The sequence below is a fragment of the Oculina patagonica genome, chromosome 7 (assembly GCF_052425735.1).
Source record: "Oculina patagonica isolate OP01 chromosome 7, crgOcupat, whole genome shotgun sequence".
Classification (NCBI taxonomy): Eukaryota; Metazoa; Cnidaria; class Anthozoa; order Scleractinia; family Oculinidae; genus Oculina; species Oculina patagonica.
This window is the reverse complement of record NC_135764.1, coordinates 29,033,608-29,060,157: the sequence shown is the minus strand read 5'-3', so window position 1 is coordinate 29,060,157 and position 26,550 is coordinate 29,033,608. Positions and strand designations below refer to the sequence as shown.

At 39.0% G+C, this 26,550-nt stretch overlaps 2 protein-coding genes and 1 non-coding gene across 3 annotated transcripts in view; 2 read left to right on the top strand and 1 right to left on the bottom strand.

The window, feature by feature from the left end:
- The first annotated feature begins 1,081 nt into the window (after positions 1–1,081).
- LOC144659666 (telomere-associated protein RIF1-like) lies at positions 1,082–19,809 on the top strand. Its single transcript, XM_078520157.1, has 40 exons — positions 1,082–1,193; positions 1,385–1,541; positions 1,965–2,040; positions 2,715–2,800; positions 2,898–2,935; positions 3,230–3,333; positions 3,434–3,525; positions 3,665–3,758; positions 4,054–4,152; positions 4,279–4,371; positions 4,773–4,826; positions 5,211–5,295; positions 5,810–5,859; positions 5,981–6,088; positions 6,622–6,952; positions 7,056–7,169; positions 7,429–7,491; positions 7,583–7,677; positions 8,283–8,440; positions 9,440–9,544; positions 9,663–9,738; positions 10,025–10,129; positions 10,234–10,383; positions 10,991–11,221; positions 12,065–12,225; positions 12,552–12,612; positions 12,695–12,790; positions 12,918–13,024; positions 13,142–13,205; positions 13,409–13,441; positions 13,628–13,804; positions 13,891–13,992; positions 14,548–14,627; positions 14,832–14,921; positions 15,019–15,047; positions 15,398–16,455; positions 17,136–17,270; positions 17,783–17,986; positions 18,370–18,523; positions 18,864–19,809. The coding sequence occupies exons 2-40, from the start codon at positions 1,432–1,434 to the stop codon at positions 19,730–19,732; spliced, it is 5,937 nt and encodes a 1,978-aa protein (XP_078376283.1). The 5' UTR covers positions 1,082–1,193; positions 1,385–1,431; the 3' UTR covers positions 19,733–19,809.
- A 2,343-nt stretch (positions 19,810–22,152) lies between these two features.
- The window catches only part of LOC144659350 (ATP-dependent translocase ABCB1-like), a 19,667-nt gene continuing 15,269 nt past the window's right edge, over positions 22,153–26,550 (top strand). The window contains exons 1-3 of the mRNA XM_078519763.1: positions 22,153–22,324; positions 23,393–24,720; positions 25,893–26,091. Of these exons, the coding sequence (XP_078375889.1) occupies positions 22,292–22,324; positions 23,393–24,720; positions 25,893–26,091 (1,560 nt within the window). The 5' untranslated portion in view covers positions 22,153–22,291. The remainder of the gene's footprint in view (positions 22,325–23,392; positions 24,721–25,892; positions 26,092–26,550) is intronic.
- Trnat-ugu (transfer RNA threonine (anticodon UGU)) lies at positions 25,276–25,348 on the bottom strand. The gene has a single exon. It is a non-coding gene; the product is annotated as a tRNA-Thr (tRNA).

Below are 26,550 nucleotides of genomic sequence, written 5' to 3'. Positions count from 1 at the left end.
TTGGCTTGGTGTCAATTATTTGTGGAAAATGTTAATGGCATGTAGCGTAGCACAAGCCTCGACCTGACGCAGCCTCGCGGCTCGCGCACCACGTCTTTCGCGCGGTGTCGTCATGCTGACGCGTACTTTCGAGTTTGCTCTCTAGGTGCAACTACAGTGGAACCACCATTTTATTTTTTAGCTGTACAGTTTTAACATTTCATTGTAATTTACCCTGAAAAACCATTTTTCGAGAGGCAAATCTTATCTTATCTTATCTTAACTCGAACACCTCGCTAACTCGAACTAAAATTTGTTTCCCTTGTTCAGAAATTAGGGTCAAATTTACCCCGATAACTCGAATTCTGGTTCTTGCAACTCTCCACGGGTGCCCATTGATTAGAGCATCGAACATTTCACGAATATCACGTATTTGACAGCAATTTTCCACTCTTATCGATATCTGACTTTGGTTGGGAGCGATCTGACTGGTAGCCTGTTCCAGGCTCTCGGTTTGTGGGGAAGACGTCGAAAAAAGCGGGCGATCGCGGAAAAGACCACAAAGGCACAAACCGAAAGCCTTGAACAGGCTATCTGACTGGGAGCGTTCTATTCCATGAAGCGATGTGACCGCAATTCATTAGAATTTATGATATCTTGTTAAGAGTTTCTACAGATTTATGTTTAATTTCGATAACTCAAAACCTGTTTTCCGTTTCCCTTCAGAGTTCCAATCACTGCTGTTCTACTGTATGCAGCACGTTTCGCCATTTTTTTTTCTACATTTTGGACATTTTGCGCTCTTGATTTTAGCCTCTACCGGCCTCCGATACCTTCGGAAAGAATTAACCAAACTTAATTCTATTTTATTAAATTCTTCATTCAATCACTTTTCTTGTGTGATGTTAATTTTTTTATTGCAGTTATTGGTGTAAAAAGGGAGCGTACGAACCTGACAGTAGTCACATGTACATATGCATACCTATTTTTTCTAAGGGGCCTGTGGATGAGCGGGGCTCCCAACACTAATCGAAAAAAACCTGGGAAGGAAAATAAGCAGCCAATCAGAAAACCGATTCATAAATTTGGCGCGATTTGCAGAGAACCCTTCGCGGCAGAAATTGACCTCAAAAGAATAAGAGTGGATTTTCGAGTTGAAGCGTTGGACAATTTTCCTTCTTGTCTGAATCTTATGCAGCAATCAAAGTAAAAAGGTACGAAGATCGCTTATACTTAAAATTCCTGTTTGGGTTATGGCTGTGTGCGATCAAAATTCGTTCGGTTTGTAGCTGAGGTACTCGACGCACACAGCTAGCTTGGAAGCATGCACGCTGATCCAGAATTTCAATGCATGTATGCGGCCGTAAACACGAGACTAATGGATATTTTCTTGTATTATTCGCAGCATTTCACGATCTGATTTTTTGAGGAGCGTTCAGAGAAGGAAAGAAGATGGTAACCATTCCAGAATGCGAAGGGCTTTTCGAACCTCTTCTTCGCGTTCTCGAAGACAAAATGGCGGCTGGCGACGATCAAGTTGACGCGTATCTGAGAATGACTGAGTAAGTTGAAGTGTAAACTGTGTTCAAAATATCTAGAAAGTTAAAGATTGACATAAATAACACAGGACACGTTTTCAACCTCTCATATCATATTTATAAGCACCGATTTATTTTATTTTCAAGATCAAGTTGGTGAATTCGAACTCCGAACGATATGATCAATACTTAGTCTCAAGTGTAATTTTTATCGATGTTAGATAAGTGGCATCGAACCTCTTTAACCATTCGAATGTTTGCTGGATTTAATTATTTTACGTTCTGGCCTATTTGAGAGGATTTATACATTCAATATTTACAAAACTTATTTGATCAAGCAAGGTGTTCAAGCTCTCTATTTTATTGCAAGAATTATTAAATGTTGCCTGGACTAGAGAGGAGAAATTCTTATTTAAATATTCTTTCTTTTTATTTTTTTTTTTCTAGCCGCTTAAGGGAGGAAGAAGATGTATTTGTAAACGAACTCCTTCATTTTCTTACCAGAGTTGTCATTGTCTTGAAGGTGAGCAAATCTCTTAATTTCCAAGCGTTAATGGACTTATCCCCCTGACAACAATAAAATCAGCGGATTGGGGTCGTTTTGCCCAGGCAGAAAGTTGATTTGCCTGGACTAAAAGTCAATTTGCCCGAACTTAGAGTTGATTCGCCTGAACTAATAGTCGATTTGCCCAGACTAAAGATATGTTGGTCAATGTTTTGCCAATTTTTTTTGGGTGAAACGATGGGAAAGATTTATAGTATGATTTAATACACAAGGCATGTATTTAAACCCAAAACAAAGGAACGAAACCAGCCAAAACAAAACAATCTAAAAAATCACTGCCGAAAACAGTGAAGTAGCTGACAGGAGCAAAACTAAACAAAACCACCGAAACAAGCAAAACCCATTACTGTATTATAGAGAGCGAACAATAAACAGGCTAACTCCCAACCATCATAATTTCAGGCTAACTGGCACGCACCTTACCTGGTTTTCAAATCTAGGATTTTTCATGGGGAGGGGAGTGGATGTAGACAAATATTTGGTTTACCATTAAAGCCCAGGATTTTTACATGAAGGGGAGGGGTGGGTAGATGGCCAGTCACCAATCCTACCCTCCTGGCTCGGTCCCTCAGGCTAATGTTTTATAATAATTAATGATACAATCAATTATCATGTATTTCCATTTTCTACAGAGGGACATTCAGTCCGATAAATCAGATCTCTGCCAAGCATCCCTGCAGGCTCTTGGACATTGCCTTTATCAAGAGCAAGTAGCAAGGTGGCTATATCTACATGTAATGGTCTACTGTTACAAGTTTTATTATAAGGCATTAGTGACATGTAGCAGGCTAATCGTTGTTAATGTCTTTTCACAGTTCGATTTGTCTTCCTGATGGTCAAGATCTCATTCAAGGTAGTTTGCCTAGTAGCTCTTTCACTGTCAAATGTCACCAAGTTCAAAAGCGAACCTTGAAAAAATAATACCGGTAGTTATTAAGATGCACTTTAAACTTATAATTATGTTCAGGAAAAAACTGTACAATGTCATGTACTAATCAGTAGACAATTCTCACTGTTCAGTAGTGATTTCATGTACTACTTATAATACCAGAATGCATGCTAGGATTGTAAGTTGAGCTTTGTTGGAATTTTATAATTCTTATGGTACACAGTATATTATTCATCATTGAATGTTGTTCCTCTTAAGGTCTTCTAACAAGAATTCAGAAGTCTGAAGATAAAGGAGTGTGCACTAGAGCATTATGGTGCCTTGCTAAGCAAAATTTAGACAGCAAGATAATAAAAACCAAGGTATGGTATTATCATTGTGACACTTTTTAAATGAATTACAGGGTATACGTCACTGTGAGTGATGATATTTAAGTTGCATGTTTGTTGTGCCATTTTTTAGCTGGAATCCATTCTTATCACCTTGGAATCAGTTATTACCAAGAATCTTCAGTCTGTAACTGTTGACCATGAAGCTCTTAGCGTGATTGAAAGGTAAGTCTGTGTTTCTTTAGAAATTTACTGTCTTCATAAGCATCGTCTTTTTACATCACTGCGTAGTGTTATTGGATAAAACATTTTTGATATAAAACTTTTGCAATATTTGTTTAACATTTCTATTGATTTTATTTAGATTACTACAACAACTTTCTAAGCCCGAAATGATCAAGACAGTTGACTATTGGGCAAAACTGGTGTTTCCTCTACTTGTGAGTTCGGCCATCAAGGTAAAAAAATTACAAGAAACTTAATATTTATTTTTAGTCATAAACAAACAAACAAGCACTAGTTGAAACCTGGTGATCCACTTAAAACATTAATTCTAAATATTGCAACAGGGGTTTGTATGGGTCCTGAAAAACCTGGAAAGTCCTGAAATTTTGTTGTGGCACTTTCCAGGACCGGAATGTCCTGGAAACTTTTGGAAATCTGGTAAACTTTGTTACAACTGATTTCTCAGAACTACTGTTAGTAACATTATAAGAAATGTACACTTTTTCAAAGCTCCATTTTGTTTTGTAGGTTCGAGAGAGGGCTTTAGCTGTAATGTCTGCTGGTCTGGAGCACATGATGTCTTCCCAAGAAAAAGTTGTAAAAATTCTTGTTCCTCTTCTAAAAGGAGTAAGTTTAATTGGCCTGAATCTGTTTATTACGTTTATTTCTAGCTCTTAGAATGTGCAGCCGCATTTAAAGAGTTGACGACTTTCTGTACTTACAGAGAGTTTATACAATACATTTATTTTTCAGTGCTTGCTAAAGGAGTTTCCCAAATTGTGTTCTGAAAAGAAAGAATTGTTTGTGCTCAAGTGCTGGTGTTGCATTGTTCCAGTTTTAGGAGAGGTACATTTTAATTTTTTTTTTATAAACAGTAAGTTAAAACTCAGGGTTTTACTTTGATGCCATTTCCTATTCTCTTCTGCCCCATAGTCTTCTCCACTTTACTCATCGAAGGCATTTTCTCATTTTGTCCCTTAATCACACACACTGCAACGCCCTAGTTCTTTTTGCCCATTTATTAAGAATTCAGGGTTCTAGTTGAGTTTTTTAGAAAAGTCGTCGGCACACAATTCCAACTGGTCAATTCCCACTGCACAATCCCTCCAAATTATTAGTCAGATTAGGTTTTCTGGTAATTTGCCTTGACCTGAAACCCCCCACTTACATGTATCTGGCACGCTGGAATTAACATAAAAATGTCCATAATCTAGATCACTATTTGACATCTTGTTTCTCTGCTACAGACTCTACACAGAGGAGGAAGTTTGATAAATGACTTGTTAAAGCTTGTTGAGCAGGTACACATACATTGTATAGTGATAAATAAAATGTAATTTCCCATAAGAATATTTTAGCACAGGCATGCAAAACAGTTTGGGTTGTGTTATAGAAAGCAGTTCACTGAGAAGTGGGCTGTTTCGACATCAATCTTTAGCCTTTTCCTGACAAGTCTTGTTTACTTAACGGATCAAGTAATGTAGAGTTGTTGCTTGGGGGTAATTGGGATGGGTTGTCGGATAATAACGCAGCAACTAATGGATTTCCACTAGCTGTCAAGACAAATTAAAGTGGCTGCCTGTTCTGGTTTGTTAACCCTGATTTGATGACCTGACTAAAACAATTTAAAATACATATTAATATTATACATGTTGTTTATGTTAACATTGTGTTATTACTTTCAGGGATTCCGGGATCCATCAATAGAAGTTCAAGTGATGTCCTTCTCTGCATGGAATATCTTGATTGACAACTTTGCCCTCTCACCAGGTAAATACAGCTGTTATTTTCATTCTGAATTTCTATCAGAGTTGGGCTAGTGGCTTGTTGCTTTGCTATGATCACCAAATTATTATAGTTACAGAGGCAGTTTGTTTCGGAGCCAAGTGGCGGCTAAAGCGCTGGATCACGTTTATTTTAGGTAGTCTCGTCCGATATGTCAATATTTTGGCCGACATATGAGTTGAGAGTCATCTGATAGTTGGTTGACACTTTGTTGATTATTAGCTGAGTGTTGGTAAACTATGGACCAATTGTTGACCAGCCATTAAGAGTTGCCTTGGCCAATAATCGACAGATAGTCGGTTTACACTCCGTCAATAGTCTAGGTCGAGTGTTGAACAATTAGTGGGCCAACTAACTATCAGTCAATTTTTTTTCGACCAGCTGTCGACCAATATATTGACCGACATGTCAGATGAGACTACGTATAGTAGACTTCATCTGTGGAGCCTTCACTTATCTCATGGTAGCCATAGTGACCATTGTTTTATTTTTATTGTAGATGTTCTTTGCAGTCCAAAGAGGGTCAAACTCATTATGACTCCGTTGAGGGTATGTTGAGTATATATTTAAAAGTATATCTTTTTCACATTTAATTTCAGTGTTTAAATCTGTGACCTCTTCTACCCTGACAGTTAAAGCAAAAAATGAATTTGAGTTTATTTTCTTTCAGAACCTTGCTGTCAAAGAGCGGAATGAGTCAGTTGAAGCAGCAAGACTTTCCACTTGGTGGCACTTTGTATGTTTGTTGGGCTCCAAAGCTCAAGAACTGTTTGATCAGGTATAATTTATTGTTGTAGTCACTGCTCTTGTTGAACAATAACAGCCTTAGTCTTTATCTGTCATGATAGCCATAAATACTGTTGTGACATCCTTGTGGACATTGATCCAGTACAGTGAAAACACAATGTCACCCTAGCTAGGACTTGAACCTGGACTGCTCAATCCGGAGTCCAGGGTGCTAACTATTTTTCCATTGTCCCTGAAGGAAGCCTTGGGGAGTAACCTGTAGGGCAAACAAGTCAACTTCATTTCATGTCCGTGGATGGGCAAAACCTAATAAAATCCATAACATAACATAACATAACATGAACTTTAGTTAAACTTGAATTGTAGAGTAGCCTGAAAAAGGCTAATATCTTCGAGAAACATAAATTGTAAAAAGGAAAATTTACATTTAAAATCCATTATAATAATATTAATATATATTAATAAATTATTTATATTATTGTAAATAAATTATTAGTATGAATAAATTAATAAATATAATGATGATAATAATGGTAAAGATAATAATTATAATTTATCCTTCAGGTTTGCACTCCACTGCTTCAGTTCATATTTGGAACAGCCATTGATCAGGTCAGCTTACTGAAGACCAAAGAAGGCCTCAGCGATCTCAAATGTCCTCCAACGCCAACTAACAGCAAACTCTTGTCAGACATGATGGCTGAGACACCCAAATCAACAATTCGCAGATCTCTTAAAGATATGGGCACACCAAGGACCCCCACTGTGTTGAATGCAAGCTTTGCCAAAACAGCTAAACAGAAACTCCTTTCGCAAGGATGTGAGATACTGCTAGAATTGTTAAAGATAGACGACCAGGAAATCAATGGAAACCCTGATTTAATTCTTTCACTTGGTAAGAGCATTCCCTGATACTAATATGGGCCATTCAAAATACTGAATGATTTATGGATTTCTCATTCCATGACATTGATTTGTATAACTTTCTTTCTTTTTAGCTGAGAGACTGCAGACAGTGATTTTTAAGCGACCAGAAGATTTTAAGAAATATGCCACCCTATTGACAAGTGCTACAAGAGAGGGGTTTAAATCTCTGGGAACTGACCTCGCAGGTAAGTCACAGGGATACCAACATGTCACAAAGTAACCAACATGTCACAGTATACCAACATGTCACAGCATAACCAAGACAATACCAGCATTCTGTCACAGGGTACCCAACAGGCCTTTTCTGAGTCACTGCCTAACCAACACAATAACAGTGTGATGCCACATTGCTTCCGACAGTCATTTTCATTAATTTTGTTTTACGTACATTGTCCTTATCCAACATATAAATTAACATGATTGTTTTGTTCTTTTTAATCGCAGAGCCTTTGGGAGTCAAAGTTTGGACCCTACTTGTAAAGAGAATACATAAACTGCTGGAGAAAGGTAATAATTAGTACTTATTTCTTTGGTGAATTGTTATTATCCCTGTGCCTGCCATTTTCACAACAATAACAATTTGCTTCTTTGATCAAAGGTTCCTCATCAGATTATGGAGATATTTTACTGCCCTTACTTGCCGTCACGCAGGACTTTGTGGACAGTAGTCTTCTGACGCCATCTTTAGTACTTGTGAGTTCTCGACAGTAAAATTAGTTAGACAAGCATGATTATTTTCTCAAGAACAGGAATACATGAAATACGTGTAAGGGTTATTGACAAAGCGCTAGGTCAAGATGACTGGCTATTGGCCAACATCAAGCTACCTTGATCGAGTTAGCTGTAAGGATTTAGGAATTAAAGATAATCCAAGTTCTGATAACCAATTGTTTTATGTGATGAGACCAAAGTCTGCGTTCAAGCCTAGTGGCCCATCAGGCCGGAGTTTATACCAGTTTTAGTAGCATGAAGTGACTAGGAGTATTCCTACTCCCCCCTGGATGGGATGCTAGGTCATCGCAGGGTTAGCCCCCAGCATTAAATTTGGTGATACTCATTTATAAACTGGGTGAAAAGATAGGCACTGTGAGAGTAAATTGTCTTGCTCAAGAACACAACACAGTGACCCCAGCCAGGGATCGAACCCGGTTTTCTCCATCTGGAGTCCTGGGCACCAAACATTAACCCACCATGCCTCCACCCGGCCTCCCACCCGTAATGAAAATGCTAAAAAATGTTGTTATTTGGACTGTACTTAAGAAGACCTTATAACATCAATTTTTTTTTCATTCCCACAGAAAATGCTCGGAGAATTGTCTAACCTGCCTCCTGAAGTGTTAAGTCATCACATGGCATCACTGCATTCTAAAGACAATCCACAGGGGTCCCCTTCTCTTCTTCTTGTTCAACTTTTATTCACACCACATGTGCTGTCAAATATCTGGCAAAGTGAAAGGTATGAATTTTTTTTTTCTATACCCTACCCTGGGTGCCAGGGGCTTTGCATGCATGGTTTCCAGTTTTGGTTTAAAGGAGCTATGTCACGGTATTCAAAGTCATTTTTCTGAATTGTTGTAAATTAAAGGAAACCTTAAAATAACAGTTTTCTAACATGGAAAAACACGAAAAGAGTTATAAAAAACCGAAAATAACTAAGGATGTTTTCAACTGTTAAAGATTAAAATGGATTACGAATGACAAAGTTGAAAAATTTTGCCACTTTTTTTCAAGTTGTGTCTTCAGTGACGCAACACTCTGGTCCTCCCTTGGACAAGAGCGCTATTACTTTGGTAATGCCAAGCCAATGACAGGCCAGGTAGAATCAGTTTAGTCCAGATTTTAAACTAGAGAGCTGATTGGCTCCTAATGACCACCTATGGGAAATTGAATATAACAGCTGGTGCAACTGGTTGCCAAGAATACGACACGGCAGAAAAGAAACCATCAAGATGTCAATTTCTGGATAGTGGCTTCATAGTTCGAAGTTTGTTCTTCACATTCTGAAAGTTTAGAAAGAGCAGTTAAGGAAGGTGAAGGAAGGGAACAAAAGCTGAACTCTTTTTCTTTGAAAATTGACAAAATTAATGTTCTCGACAAAAGTCCTTTGTTTGTGTCATTTCCTTTGCTTGGTGTAACTTTAAACAAATTTAATTTTCTTTTTTTACTGCAAAAAAGAGATTACCGGTATGTGATTTTCAGAATGGGGTTCATATTGGGGACCAGATTGGGGCCTAGCAAAGAGTTAGAAATAATGTCCAAAATGGGGTGAAGAATGGGATCCAGAGTTAAATTCAGATTTGGTCCCTATTGGTCAGTATCCAAAGTTGCTCTTAGACTTGGTAGTGTATTATTTATTGTACATGTAACTTACATCTTACTGTAGAACTGCCATTTTGTTGCTCAGGTAAAATATTTTAGCATTGCTCTAAGGTTGACTTATTGCTCCACCCTACAGGTTTCATCTGGCATTTGAACATCTCATTGATTGCGGCATGACAGCAGCCTCTGGACAGTTGTTCTTCTTGCAGACTGTTTTGAATCTTCTTGTAAAGGCATCAAGGTACAGTCTAAGGAAAACACAGTTAAAGAAACACAGATGTTTTTAGATAACCAAAAAATTATTAAATAAATGCTAAATGTAGTAGCTCCAAATGATTTTGTTTTTTGTTACTTTTTAGTGTTGTCACTAGTAAAGATGCTTTGTGGAGATTATGGAGTTGTGTTGTGGATCATCTGAATGAACACATTCAAAAGGTAATACCAAAATCTTCTTCACACACTGAATTCCATTTGTCTGCTGCACAATAGCAGTGATACTTGAATAACAACTTCACTTCTGTTCCTGGTAATTAACAACTGAAATAAACCAAAGAACAAAGACATAAAAAACCATGAGTGTGAGCTAAGGCCGGTTTGGGGGTTGGTGGGTGACGTGGGTGGATGGGAAAAGCTGTTGCTTGTCAAACAAGAAAACAAACTTGAATCTGGAATCTGGTTTGTTCTGTGTGATAACAATTATAAAATACGTCTTTTGTTTCAGACCAATGACGTCAACCAAGGGGATGCACTGGAACATGATTTTAGCGCTCTCTACTTGGCTCTTACGTTTCCAGTTAGACATCTTCTGGATGCAAATTTATCCCAGGTATACATTGAACTACCCTGCTACATTAATCTTTATTACTACAATGCTCAATGAAAAGCAATCTTCTTGATGTCCCTGTTAAAATATGTTTCTCTCTCTCGCAGGGTCTAGGCAAAGAGGTGAGCAAGACACTTGCTGAGCTGTACCGGTCATTTTCCCGAGCGGCTGCTCTTGTGCCCACAGCAGAAGCTAACATTTGCTGTGAGGAATTGTGCACCAAAATTCTCTCTGTAGATGGTGATTGGAGATCCAAGGTGAGCAATGTGGCATGAATGAATTCAGTCATTTTAGATCTAGGGGAAGGCCCTGGGGGGAGGGGGTAGAGTTGTGGCTTTAAAAGAGTGAGGGTTGCGACACACTAGGCAACAGGTCACAGCAACAGGTCTCTTGGAAAAGTTGCTTAGTGTGTACTGCTTCAAAACAAGTCACTGCGACAAGGCGCTTGTTTGGCGTTCACCGTGAATTTTGAAGAGTGGGAATGTGAAAAGTTTTCCAATTCAATATGGCACAAATACATGACGCTCTCTCATTGGTTAATTTATATTTTGACGCAGTGACTTGTCGCAGACGAGTACACATGCTGCGACAACGCTGCTTATGCATATGCGATCTGGCGCACAAATTCAAACTGGTTTGAATTTGAGTGACACATCACAGCAACAAAATTCTGGCACAGCGACATAGTTTGTCGCAAGAATGCACCATGTCACATGAGGCAACATGTTGCAATCTGTCTGGCAACATGTTGCAGCAACTTGTGGCCCCGAGATGTTGCCTAGACAATGGAAATCGGAAGTGATGATGTACACAAACCAGTGGAAGTCTACTGCATACATACAAATATTGGTTTTCTTTTTTCAGGATCTTGCCTTTGTCGACACCCTGGTCAGTCTCATAGGAGTGGTCATCGAATGCCTGGATTTCTCAACTCCTGGATTATTTGCCATGGCAACCACAGCAGCAGGAAAATCTCCTAACACCACCCCTACTAAGTGGAACAAACGATTGCAAAGACCCATGGGAAATTTGACAAGTGTGGTAACCATGGCATCCAAGTTGTTGTCAGCTTGTGAGAGAACAAGCAACAGTAAGGTAAAACTGTTCACATATGGTCAATCATTTATTTTTTTCAGCCTTTTCTAAAACCACTACCCGGGGGGGGGGGGTACTCCATATAACGGCCTATACGGGGAGGCTCCGCCCGAAAGGGGTACCTTTTTCAGGCTTCAGGTATATAAAAGGGTAGCGATTTCACAAGTTAAGGTCTATGAAAGGGTATGAAATTCCATCATTTAGGCTTTTTAAAAGGCGAATAATTAAAATATTTCAGACAGACTTTATGGCTGTATTATTTTAATTTATGAAGCGCTTCATGAAAATAACACGAAAACGTCCTATTTTAAGTCCACGCCATGTCTCTTAGGTATATGTAAGGGGTACCTTTTTCAGTTAAAGGTATACGAAAGGGGTACAATTTCTGTCAAAAATGGTATATAAAAGGGTAAGGGGTTAGAACTTGGGGCGGAGCCTCCCCGTATAAAATATTAATTTTTTTTTGAGTGCCCCCCCCCCCCCGGACCACTACTTGTGTCAAAGTTCTCACCTTTCCGATTCATCTATTACATCCACTCACAAACATTGAGCCCATAGAGGTGCTTGTGAACAAGGTTGGTTATTTTCTTAAAGCATTTCATTAAGTGCATGTACCTTTTAATTGCTGAGATTTTTACTTTCACGTTGTTGGAATTGAAAAATTTGCTGATACTTGATTGTTGCAAAAACTGTTGTGCAAATTTTGCCGAAATGAAGCAGACAGACAGACAAATGGACAGGCAGGCAGACAGACAGACAGATAATGTAATACTATGTGTAAAAGCATCAGGTTTTGTAGCAGAAACATAACTACTGAATAATTTGATTACATTGTTTTAACAGGAGTCCACGCAGACCCTAGGTATCCTGACAGCGGTTCTCACAAACCTGATTGACAAGCTGTCATACCTGTTTGTACATGTCAATGGAGCAGTTATCATAACTGCTGTTTTGAAGACGCTAGCCCCTGCTCTTATACACTACATAGAGAATGCACACACAAGGTAGATACATGTACAAGTGTGTCAAAATAATTAATAATTTCTTTGTTGATGGTTTTATTTACTTATTTATTTATTTGATAAGTTAAAACAGTTGAACCTCTGTAACTGCTACCCTGGGGAAGAATAATATAACTGGCCAGTTTGGAGAGGTGGCCATTGTAGCAATGTTTCAATTAGTTCAGTGCATGGATTGCTGCCGGTCAAGACATAAATCCTGGCTATGGTAGAGGGGCAGCTGTTAAAGACTGAAAGGTCGCCATTAGTGTAGTTTAGGCTGAAACATTGTTTAATCTACATATAAATGTGTTTCTTTTGCCCTTAAACAGTGTAAAGATCACTGAAACCACCTTAGACAAGAGGCTCTTTACAGCAAGACTTATTCAAAAGGTGAGCCACACTCGAACTTGATTCTAAGTGTCAATCTTTCATTATTAATTAAACTGACTGTGCTCTCATTTCTTGATTTCAGATTGAGAAGCTGTGGGCGGACATTCTTACATGCATACAGAGTCGGCACTGTGGACCATACAACTCTGATCTGCTAGCTGTCATGTCCCCACTTTTGGTATGGCATAACACACATTTTCATCCTGGTTTTAGCCATTTACATAACCTCTTAAAATTGTTAATCTCACTCCTTTGTGCAGATTTTTATTTAGCACTTTCATCTTTGTGCAATTTTCTTTTTACAGGAGGTGACACTAGGCCATCCTAAGAGGAATATCAAGAATCATGCCGTCATGTTCTGGAATGCCACATTTGCTCGTTCACAAACATTGAACTACCCGGAAAAACTGAGGTATGTGTAAGCAGAATACTATTGCAATTAGAGTCAGCTTTTGTGCTGATTTAGACAGTATTACTAACTGTACAATTTTGCATTTATGAATTTTATTTTATTATTTCCTTTTTGCAGACCAGTTCTTCAGGTTGCCAAAGATAAAATGTCACTTACTCTGCCAGGATGGGAAAACATTGAGGTACTGTATGATAGCTCACACTGTTTGTTTCAAAACAACAAATCTAGTAAATTAATGAGTGGCGTAGTACCTTACACAAAACGTTTGCTTCACATACACGTTTGTTATGAACTACAAACTTTAAAATTAAGAGTTTTCAACGTGTGCAGATTTTGATAAAACTTCTTTTTACACTTCTGATCACCTTTAATTTGCATTTTCAGATCTCGGTTAAAGAAACACAGATGGACCTGGAGGTAATTTGATTTATTATGAGTTATTTTTGTGTAGTGATCATGTTTGTTTAATCACAATTTTCTTCTGGGTTTTGATGAAGGGTTGGTATTGAATTGCCACCTAGTATGAGCATTCTAAACTCTTCTCTGGCTAAAACTGTGGTCTCTACGTGATTATTTTCTCATCAGTTTCATTTTTTTTTTCAGTCTGAAGACCTCACTCAACATACTAACCTCGTCAAACCGCTGCCATATGGCATCCTGGGCTCTCCTCAGAGACGTAAGCAAATGGCGATTTCAGGGGGCTCCCCACAGTTGAAAGGAAGTTTCTTACACAAAGCTGCAAGTGCTGAAAAGGCAGTGGAAAATGCGTCACCTAAAAGGGTAAGAATTAGCTACGCTTTTGGAATTGAATTAATGCAGTTTGGCAGGAAAATGGCAAGTTCAATTTTTTATCTTCTTTTTGTCAGATTTTACGATCACCGAAACTTGGACGTCCCAGGAATTCACCAGCTAGTACGCATGTCAGGAGAAAGTTACCGCTGTCCAAGTATGATGACGATGATGACCAGGTTAGTTTATTGTATGGGAGGGGTAGGTTGGGTCGTGGTGGGTGGTATATAAATCTAACGTATTATCTGACGTATCGTGTTAAAGTGGTTCTTTACATAAGAAAATTACTGACCGAGTTTTTGTGGTCATAATGGCTGTATAAACGCGGTGGCCATCAGTGGGATTCCACTGTTAAATCAAGATATTAAAGTGAATTGTTTTGAAAAAGAAGGAAATCGCTCTGTTTCGTAGCTTTCTATGCAAACACTCTGCCTCCTCCCTTGGAAGAGGGGCAATTATGTGACGAGCGCAAAGAGCGTTTGAGTAGAAGGCTCTCTACGTCATTGAATTAGGTGCTCTTCTACACGGTATTTTAGGTAATTCTATTTATTTTCGTTAATTAAGAGCTCTAAACTTTAAATTGGCAGAGCAAAAGTCTTTCATTGGCAAAATCACGGCCACATAACAAACAAGGATGATTTTCGAGCATTGTAAATGACACTTTCATACAAAATGAGATAAACTTTGAAAACGTCGGGCCGTTTTATACATTTATTTTATTTTCTTGTTTGCAGGAATACGTCATGATCGCGCCTTCACCGAAGAAGAAAAGAGTACTTACAGAACATCAGAAAGAGATAATGCGCAGTAGAAGGTCAGAAACACAACGTTTACTTTCTTGTTTTTCTTGTTTGTTGTTTTAGTAAAAGGAAAAACCTGACTTGGCTTTGCTGAAAAAACATCCAAAACAACCAAAAGTTTAGGTTAAAAATCGTGAGCTTCTATAAACATGTTTGAAAGTTTCGTCCAAAATTCTTTATATTGTATCTTAGTTTTCGTGTCATGTTTTTCATTACAGTGATGTTCCCACACTATACAACGCGCTCGACCAATCACAAGACTGCACCCAGTTTTCACAGTTCGCTTTGAGGTCACAGGGGGAGATCACGTGAGTTTCTTCCTTTTTCTTTATATAAACTGCTGTTTTCTGTTCAGTGTAAAGTCCCACTACTAACGGAGATTATTGTTTTCTTTTCTTTTCTTAGTCCGGACACGACCCCAAGTAGTACACCGGGTAAGTCTTCTAAAACCACCTCAAAGATAGCATTGTTCAAAACAAGTTTTTATTTATTTTAAAACATATTGTCAGACAAGCCCTTACAGATTGCCTATTTTGAAAAATTCAGCAAAACTTGAAACTTTATCTTTTGTAATCCGTCTTAACCTTATCCATGTCGTAACCAGCATTGTTACTTTTTGTTTTCTATTGACATTTAGGTATTTACGATTGTTGCAAACTATAATTTTAAGAGTTCCTTAGTAATTTGACGGTTATTTTGTACGTTATTTATTTATGTCAATACAGTGCTCGTTAGAGGAAAGGTATTAATTCCTTTTGTGGATTCTTTCACGTTCTCTTTGTAGAAGAAGAAAAACAGCTTCCCCTAGCACCCAACAACAAAGGCGATGAGGTTACGCTGGATAATAAGAAAGAACTTGAGTCTGCCTCAGTATCGTCAGATCTCAAGAAGAGTGAAGTCAAAGAAAGCAAAGAAAATAATGAAGAAAGCATTGAAATAACAGATGAGAAAGTTGAAGAGGTTATAACTGTAGACAGCGAAAAGGAAGTTGTTGAAGTAATGGAATGCGATGTAGTCGAAATTTTGGATTGTGAAGAAAATGATGAGGACATTAGTGAAGTGAAAGTGAGTGCTGCTACCGCAGAGACAGCAGAAACTGTTGAAGATGTAGCGGATATGGAGAACGAAATGCAGCCCGGTGATGACGAATGCGAAGTGACGTCACCTGACGTCATACCTTCGTCACAGACGCCAAGTTTTGAATCTCCATTCCAGTCCCTTAGACGAGTGTCGATTCCACTCGAGGCTATACTACCAAGTTCAATCGATACTGTGAGTAACAAGGCGGATTCTGGGAGAAAGCAACTTGAAAAAACGGAGGTCGAGAGTAAAGAGGTTGAAGCGGTTTTTGAAACACAAGAGGAGAGCGACGCTTTGGAGATGAACGAAGTTGACGAGTTGTCACCAGTGAAAGAAGACGAGCTGCCAGCAAGTAAAGCAAAAGTTTCCCCAGTTGCTGGGCGCACAAGAAGAAGACTGCAACAGAAAACAAGCGTGGACAAGACACCTTCCCGCGAGGAACCCGAAGACGAGCCTGCAGAACAAGAGGTCAGCAGACTAATGCACAAAGAAAAAGACTCTGAAGAGGCTGAAAAGTCAACCGGGCCAACATCAACTGAGAAACCCGCTGAACCAACGCTCGCAGGCGTATCCAGAGATGCAACGTCGTCTCCAATCCTCAGCGCCAAGCAAAAGTTTCTCCGTCCGTTTGCAGCGGGCGGAAGTCCATGTCGAGTGACGCTGCGTGGGACAAATTCGCCAGGCGTTTCTCCCACAACTGGGATTTTAAAGAGGTGGTCTGGGAGCAAGCAGGCAGTTGACTCACCCTCCCCTCCTGGAAAGGTAATTTTGGTTGTTGATTTCGGGATATTCGCTTTTTTCACAATCCCATAATACATCTTGTTTTATTTAAATAACCCCCCAAAATTTTTGCATAAGCATTGTTTTAAATTTCTCTGGGGACGATTGCACGTCACTGTAAATCCCAAGAGAAATTGAAAACAATGCTTATGCAAAAATTTTGGGGGTAAACAAGATGTATTATGGGAACGGTGAAAACAGCGAATGGAAACTTACCATGTATGTTCTCTGTCGGGAAGTGTTCAAATACCACTCCCAAGTTTTCCGTTTTTTTTTTTTTTTTTTTTTTTTTTTTTTTTTTGAGACTGTGGTTTTAATTGATTTCGTCACGCACATGTACTAGAGATTGGGTGGAACTTATGGAATAGCTTACTAGCCCAATTTCATCTCCCTCCCCTCCCTTCATCTCTCTTCCAGTCCCCTGTCATTGTCGACTCCTTCCCTTCTAAGTCAAAAAGTGAAACACTGCTGTTCGTCGCTCTTTCCCCTCCGTCATTTCGCGTAAAAAAATGATAAAAATAATAATAAATAACATCTTGGTGGTTTTGCCGCTCACAAATAATATTTGTACGACACATTTATCCTGTATATTGATAGTATACCGAAGAAGTATTGCTTCATTTAGGCATTTGTTTCATGAGCATTTAACATTTTGTTTGTAGGTGCGACGAGTGTCCTTTGCTCTTCCTGTGAAAGATGACAGTTCTGAAGAGTCGCAGGAAAAATCCTCCGAGACAAATAACACAGCTGCACAGCTGAAGACATCAAGCTCTTCTCCTTTTACGGCTGTTAAACAGGTAAACAAATTAATTAAAATGTCAAGACTTCTCGCCGATTGCCACCGTTTTCAATGTTAAGTTATTCAAATTATTTAAACCACAAAAAAAAAAAAAAACCGGAACAACATGAAAAAAATCCCCAGTGACTTTCGTTTCAGTGGTCACACATTCGAGTCTCATCCACAGATTTGGAAGTTATAGCGGTACCACACAAAACTGCCTGAAAATCAGAACCGCACTGTATGGTATAGTAAACAGTGCCACTTGAAAGAACTGCTCAATAACTTTCATTTGAATGGTCACACACTAAAGATTGATCCACAGTCTCAAAAATTAAAACTACCTTATACAGCATAACAAACAGTACCACATAAAAGTACTGCTCATTGCCGGCTTACATTTGAATGGTCACACTAGGGCTTAATCCACAGACGGAAAAGTTATGACTGACGCAAGAGGTGTCTTATCAAGTTCCAGGATCCTGTGAACTTTGACACTGAAAGAAGTTTGTTTTTCTTTTTGCATTTCAGCGGCGACCTGTACCAGCAAGCAGTGACCCTTGTACCCAGGACTTGACCGAGTGCATATTCCCGGATCTTGTTTCCTGTACTGTACCAGTTGAACAGATCCTTCCTTCTATCCTCACCATGTCTTGGTCACGTGGTATGGGTCACTTGGTGCGCGCGCAGAATATTCACACCATCGGGAACTTGTCCGCTCTGAAAGAGGAACAGGTAACTCGCCTTCGGTCCCGCTCGTTTTTTCCTTGCTCGCCCGCGTTTTCCGCCTTCCCCCAACTACCGAGAGCCTGGAATAGGCTAGGATCATTTTGACGCCTTTGTCTAAGGCCATATCTACAAACGAAAATGTATAATGTAGTTTTTTTCTCGAAAATATTTACTTCAGCAAATGTTTTCAAGAGCGAAATGTAGATACAATGTTTTAGGGTGTTAACAAAATTCAACGGAAGCCTTTTTAAAAGTTGTACAACTTTTTATCGCAACAGCACGCCGCAAAAATTCTTGTCACGAAATTTTAAACGCCTTAGTAATTTAATCGTCTCTGGATACTTAAACCTTTCAATCTGTGAAAATAATTCATTGTTTGTTATTTTTAGGTGAAGAATTTGCCCATTAAATCGCCCAAGGTACCAACTCTGAAGAAGGCCTTGAAAAGATTTCACCAGACTCAACGGGGAAAGAATTCAAAAACACTCGCCACGAAATTAATGGCGGAAGCCTCGCTGAAAGAAGACATTGAAAATAAAGAAGGTAGGTTTGGTCACATGACCTTGTAAATTAAATGAATAATTGCTGCACTGAAATAGTGTAATGAAATAAAAAGAGCACGACTGAATGGGAAAGCAATTTTAACCTTGTGCTCAAAAAAATAGTCGCAGAAGAACATACCATCTTTTCTTTCTGTTATCCAAAATCACTAATTTCCGTACTGCTTCTGTAATAGCACAGAATTTTGTTTAAGCTTTGTCGTGTTTTGCTTAAATGCTGCCGAACCTTACTCCTTTTCTCTGCCCTGAAAATAAACTGTTATCGATATATTTCTATTTTTTATACGACATATTTGACATGTTTCATCTTTTGTTTATCGCAGAGATTGTCAGCTCTTCTGAGCATGCCCAGCTCCCAAGCGAGGCCAACGTAGTCATGGAGCCAATTAGCATGGAGGAATCTGTTGGAAATAAACCTGAGGCGACATCCAGCGGCAAAGAGTGCTTAGAAACAGCCGGAGAATCAAGGATAAAAGAAGATGCAACTACTGACGAGTGCAAGTCGAATGAACCCGACGCTGACGAGGAAAAAATGGCGTCTGGTGTTGAGCTTAAGTCAAACGAGCCTGAAATTGTCAGTGTCGCCGATGAGGAGCACATGACTGATCTCATGACGTGTAGCCCTACTGGAGGAGAAACAGCTGACCAAGTGAACGAGGGCTCAGGTGAAGGGGAGTCAGTCACTCCGACTCGTACTGAGCATGACTCCGACGTTAAAGAAGTAACCGCTGACTTGTCAACTCCACTGCGTGAAACTTGCGCCCAGCCTACTAAATTATTTTCAGGCGAGAAATCGAGCGAGCAATGTGTGGAGAATGACGAAATGTTAACGATACACAAGGAGAAAGTGGAAGAAGAGAAAAAGGATTTGTTAGAAGAAGTCATTGAAGAAACCAAGCAAAACGAACTTATCGAGTCAATTGTGGCGGCTCAAGCCATTTCTGAACAATCTACCGCGCTTCCAGCTCCTTCAGGCTCTGAGAGCAGTTTAGATAGAGCAGAGGAGGGCTGCAGCGATAAGGAAAAATTCCGTGACTGTTTGCGTTCCCTAAAGGATCTTGCGTTACCCGACGTGTTGCGTGATCTGTCAAGTGAGGAGATTTTCGAAGCACATCATAACCTGACAGAAATAATGTCAGTGGTCGTTCAAGCGTTAAGGGGGCGCTGGCAATCCCCGAGATCGAAGAAATGAGCTGCTGAAGACAAGAGAAGTATAAGAAACACTAACAACTTGGCGTTCTTCCTCGATAGCTCACAGAACAGTCGGAGCAAGAATGCGAATTGATGCGGGTTGAAAATTCTAGAAGCAAACCATGTGCTTGTTTTATGCAAAGAATATTATAATAATTTCCGAAGGAATACTTCACCATTTGGTATTGTGTTTCACGATAAAAGGGTTTGAAATCCATAAAATATTAAAAATATCTGGCACTGGAAAAATGTTGGAAGACAAGTATTTGTTTGGCAGAAGTTTGTGATTACTTTTTTTAACATTAAATCCATTTGTATATAGGCTACATTTCCTTTCTGTTCTTTTTAAATTGTTGTAAATTCGGGGGTTTAAGTAAGTTACAATAAATATCTCCGTTAACTTACTGTAGTGTAGTCTGTTTTATTAGTTTTGCCAAATACTCGCTACGAAACTTACTCTTAGCAAAGAAATTACCTGTGGATGTAAAGGACAAAATCATATCTTCATTACAACCAAATGTGTCTCCCGGGCTTTTTATTAAAAGTCACACACAAACGAGATTTACTTTGAAAACTGATCAGCCTAACAGTTTTCAAAAACCCATATCGCAGTCTCGATATGTCATCCGTACCTTATTTTGAACTTCATGCTCGATCACTGTTTTAGGTGGTAATGTTTACATATAACTTAATTCGGTGGCCATTTTCTTATGTCTAAATTTGGCTAAAATCCGTGTCAATTACTTTAAGGCCCGACATCCAAAAACAGTCGGGTGAAATGTTGCCTGCGAGAGCTTCCAGAAACTCCGAGAATCATTTGAGCCCGCGTTTTTCGGCAGGGACATTGCTAAGCAATATTAGGCGCCCTGCTGGCGACGAGGTGACGAAGAAGTACCCGAAGTGTTGCCGATGCTACTATCCAATCAGAAGTCAGATTACGTAAGTGTGTCGAATCCCGCGAGCTCTGATTTTCGGACATTTCACCAAAGTATTCACAGAAAGAAAATGTTGAGTCTAAAGTAAAGGACAAAAATTAACGCGGAAACTAAGAACGCCTTAATTTTGGCAACAAAACCAAAGTTAGTTTCACGTGGGTTCTCCCTAAACAACTTTGTATGATTCCAATTGTGATATTTTCAAGTGTTCTAATTTACTGATAGCTACGAAATAGGCTGAAATTGTAACTGATAGCTGGAACCCGCCGCAAATTTTTTGATAAGTAAGATTCCAGCCCCGTCCAGACCCTCCAAATGAGATCGAGAGTTGAGGGATGAGATCAGAGAAGGACGAGAGTTTAGCCTATAGGCTCCCCCCCCCCCCCCCCCCCACACACACACATCAGACAGCGCAAGGCTCGATCGCTTTCGCTTGGCTTGCCGAGTCTAATACCCTACCAGGGGGCCTGTCTACTTACTCATTGATTATTATCCGCGCGATCAAATGAGCTGAACGCGTGAGAGAGCACATGAGAGTTTGCGGTCAAACCAGAGCAAGATTATTAAAAATCCTTATTAATATCCTCGCAGGGGATCAGACACTTTGTCTATTAGAAAGTCACTATAAACAAAAGCAATCGAGATCGGATAATTTATTTACAAAAGTTTGAAACTGGAATGACCAGCATGGAAATCAAAACAATTTCCTAGGACTAAATAGGCGGGAAAAAATACACGGCATTTTTTTTAACAAACACATCACTTCTTTGATTAAAATTTTGAACGATGAGAATCTCTTAAATGCTTTTTTTTACGATTCTTATTACGAATTTGGGTTTCCAGCAGATCTTGATGACACCCACCACCGGAGAAAAACTACTGGTAAAGTGGAGAAATCCTGGCGGGGGACGAAATTCGAACAGCAGGCGACGAGATAAACAATTCAGTCTTTCAGACGAATGCGACGAAGAATCTTATTCTTTACAAATTCGAGTTAAGATCTTAACAAAAATATCATATTTCAAGTCGTTCTTTAGTTTAAAACACGCTGAAATGATTGAGCCATGAAAATCAAGAATTGGTTTTATTATGGTATAAAAGATCAATATTGAACTTAGTAAATTTTTTTGTTTTTACGAGGATTTTTTATCATCAAGGGAAATTTAGTTCACATGTCTGAATTAAATCACGCATCCGAAGACATAGATCTGTTAATTCGGGTAAGTAAGACTTCCTTGTTACCAAATAGTTTGGTAGTTAACAGTTAACCTCTAAATCTCGGTTATATGTTGTTAGTTTATTTGTCACTAACAAAATGAATGAATTACAACCTGCTAGATGAAAGAAATTTCTCCCTGTGTTTATTTCTTATGTTTTCGTTACAGTCCGAGGCGTCAAAACCTGTCAAAAAATTTGAATAGCAATTAGCAAAAATATTTGATTCCGTGTTCGAAATGTACGGTATTGTTCATTTCGTGTGGAAGTTAACCAAATCAGTTAGGTCAAGGTCTAAACAGCGATTGGCCCTCGCTGGCAACAGATTGGGTTCCGCTTACTCGAGGTTAACGAGGTCAAAATATGTCGAGTTTGGTAGCGGATTCAGTGGAATTGATATTTAGGTGAAAATGCCTGAAGACGAGAAAAACGACCCGGAAAAGGTGAGCGCTTGCATTTGATTCAGCTTTCTAATCATGATTTTTATTCCGAGAAAGTCGAACCCTTTTGAAAATTGCTTTACAAGGTCGCGAGGTTTAACACTAAGCCATGTTGCAGACGATATAATCGTCGAGGTAAATTAAACCAGTTATGATGTTATGAAAATTTATGTAAACGTTGCAATTGACCCAATTATATCACCAAAACTAACCACTCGGCTTAAAGTTAAGTTTTTTTCCTTTTTTAACCAGTCCGGCACTAGGTTGACGATCCGAACAAGTTTCCTGACCGAGCAAAATTACTAATAAGTTTATTGCACAATTACTTTCACTGTAGAAATTGTTAAAAAACAACCGGCGAATTCTATATTTGACATGCGTTTAGTTCGAAAGCTTGACGTATCTAAACAATACACTTATGTTATTTTGCGGGTGCGCATCTAAACATCAGTTTAACCCTCAATTTTTCCAGCTAATTCGCTCTCGATTTTCCCTCTGGCTTATGCGGAGGCGCTAGCTCAGAATAAGTAATTATCAAGTAACATATTTGAATACAAAGAGGAACGAAACTAACTATCAGTTCCACTGGACGTTGCCTTAGAATGCAGCTCTGGGCGTTTATTTCAAATTTCTGACATTTTCTCTTATGTACTTCCATGATTAAACCAGCTTTTATGTTGACCATTCTATTTTGTGCCTGAAAGTAGTAGCAAAGACTCCGATTCTTTTTGTCTGGTTTTAGGAGGAGGAGTAGGCTAACTTAGGAAATACAGTTACGTAAATTCCGAAAACTGAGCCCGCAATGGGTTAAACAAACATTGCAGGCCTCTGACCATGCTCTCTATCGACGTTAAATACAAACAAGCAAGCTCTATCAATGGGGCCTTATAATCGAAAAGGTAATATCTTTCTTTAAGAACTTTAACTAAAAATAAGGGTACGAACTTATATTCGATCGGGGTGGGGAGGATTTTTGCGTTGGAGATTTTTGGGAGCTTATTTTTTCCGGTAGGTTGGGGTTGGGCTTATTTTTGGAATCATTTACGGTCATTCACCGTTCTTCTGGTTTAGTTTGTTTCAGACCTGATCTCTCGTGTTCTTATGATATGCGGGTCCCTTATGGCAGTAGCTAACGGGCTGATTCCATCCCTGGGAGCCATGATCTACGGCAAACTCACGGATGAGCTTGTTATTCGAGAAAACTGGAACTGCACTCTGAACGAGAGTATCACGACCGTGAGATTAAAAAACCTGGTGACGTTAGAAATGATTCAGCCTCGGTTAAAAGGAATAAACGCCACGAAAACAAAATCGATTGAAGTGACCGTAAATGAAACTGGAATTCTAGTGAAAGTCGTAGGTTTGAACGGAAAGCTGCTAAACGAAACGGTGTTTGAGGAGAAAAATGCAACAAAATCGGTGATTCTTAACGGAACATCTCTGAACGGAACACAGTTAACAGGAATTGATGTAACGGGGACTCGTGTTGACGCTGTGAAGTTAAAAGGGAGAGCTTTTGTAAAGAAAAAAGATGAAGCGAAAGATAGAAAGGGCGCCAAAACAAGTGGAAATGAAACCATTGGACATGTTGATAAGGGAAACCATCAAATGTCAAGTCACGCGATGCAGGACGGCAAAGAAAACCATTTGAGTGCCGGCAAAGAAAGCCATTCGAGTGTCGTTGACATGAAGCGCACAGCGGAAGATTTTAACAACGTTTCAAAAGTTGCAAATATGAAGGAGGAGTTTTTGGAAAAAGTCTTCGTTGGAAGCCTGAAGAAAAGGAGCCAAATGCGTTCGTGGGAAGAGAGTTCATTTCAAAGTAAAAAAAGTGAAAACGTTTTAAATGAAAAATATTTCCGAAGCATACGGATGGATCGAAGAGACATGCGTAAGCTTAACTCTGTGGAACAACATTACACAGAGCAACGCAAAGCCAATAGAGAAGTCAAACGTGAAATATCAAAAAAGGAAAATCCGAAATTGAACCTCACTGACGGAAGATCAATTCCAACAGGGATTAAAACACAGCGAAATTTTTCTGATGACAGTATAAGCATTGGTCAAGTTCAAACTATTAAAATGCCACTTACAACGCCGACACCCAAAGTTCTCCCCGAAACAAACAACATAAATTACACGTTGCGAAACATAACGGAAAGTTGCCACTTGTTTAAGAACAGAATTGAAGACAACATGAGCAAATACGCCTTTTATTATGTGTACGCGGCCATTGGAACATTGCTTTTTGCTCTGGGACAAAATGTGATGTGGAATATAGCTTCAGAGAGAGCGGTCAAAAACTTGAGCGAGAATTTAACAGATTCCATGTTGGACAAAGATCCCGGATTTTACGACACCAAGATATATGAAGGTGCGATTAACTTGGAGGGCATAACGTGAGTATGACAAAAATGGTAATAGTTCTTTAGCGAAGAATAAATAAACAAACAAACAAACATAGAAACAAATAAATAAACAAACAAATTAATTAATAAATAGAAAACAAACAAATGAACGAACAAAGAATGACTAACAGGGGTTTCGAATGGTCTTTGCAAGCATGCGAACAAAGCGTTTTTCTTTGCGAGCACGAGCATTGACAGAAGTTAGCCTTGCGAGCAACGAGCACTTTTCAAAAAGCTGCCTCCACTAAAAACCGGGCACTTGTATAAATATGCAGCACGAGCAAACGAGCAGCCACTGAAATTTTACGAGCATTTCGAGCGGAAGCCTTATTTAACGAGCACTAAAAAAATTTGAGGGACCATTCATGACCCCGTATTAATAGGGAAGGAAGGGAGGAAGGTATGAACGACTGAATGAATAAATTAATGATGCATTTATCAATAAATGGCAGACTAAATAAATAAAAACAGTGACTTTACATTTGTATGCCTTTTTATTTATTTTTTTAAAAAAATAATTTTTTTCAAACAAAATAAGACGTTAGCAGCCCCGTGAGAGATTTGAACTCTCGACCCCTGGTTTACAAGACCAGTGCTCTAACCACTGAGCTAACGAGGCTCACACAATGTTAACATAAACTTTTAACACTTTTATACTGTTTACAGACATTAAGGATACGCTTGTGAAATTCTGTCCACACGTACAAAACAATATAATACATACAAAGCTGTGATATGTATCTTTTCGAAGTTTCATCGTCAGTGGAGATCTAGATTTTTGACAAAGTAATCAAATCTCTCGTTTCCGCGCGAAGAGAACACGTCTAATACGGGATCGCGACAATCAATCGCTTTACGGCGTTATACCCAATTTTCAGTAAAATAAAGAATGATTTAAAACGTACTTTCCTAGAAGTCTTTACTGCCCTTTTTGTTTACTTCAAAAATACGGCGTGAAAATCCAAAAGCTTTTAATGTTTTTTAGAGTCAGCCTTGAAAAATCTATTCCCTCCATTGATTGCTACAATCATTTTTTAGTGTAATTTCTGAAAGTTCGGTAGTCTTTCTTTATTCTAATCATCTGTATGCTTGTCAGTGAAAACATCTTGCGTTGTTGTTTAACAACAACAACAATAACTTAATTTATTCACCCCTTAATTTAGAGATCCTCGAGAAGCTATCAGTCAACACGATTTGGACGCGCTAAGCGGGGGCCTGGGCGGAGAGATCGCCTACTTGATACAGAGCGTGTCGAGTGTGATGTCGGGATTTCTGGTCAGCTTTATTGAAAACTGGAAAATAACGCTTGTGATGATGACTGCTGGACCAGTTTTAGCAATTATCCAAGGAATTGCAGACAAGGTAAGATGCATAAGTTTAAGAGGCTGTGTCTGTAATACTGGCTGCGTTGGTTTGATCGAAGTAGACCGCCTCACTTTTTCAAAAATAAAGTTTGAATCTGAGCCGTTTCAAGTGTTTCATCAAGGTGTGTGATAGGGGTGTCGTTAATGTTTTGCTGCTAGCTTGATTCGAGCTCAATGTTTGTGAAAGTAATAAATTAAACAGACATAATTTAACAGGCTGTGGTGTTTGTTTGGTACAGAAGTTGTTAGTTCTTTTTTAATTAATTTTCAAAGTTGTGGTAAATTTAAGCCTTGACAGTGGTCCTTACAAGTGCTCGTTCGGGTGAACCGAAAATCCTTAAAAACTCGAAAAAAATTAATGATCCAGTCAAGTGAATTGTGTTTTTAGTATAAGTACATGAAAGTCTTGCAACACACTAGAAAAGAGCGAAATCTATTTAACAAGCCAGATCGGGCA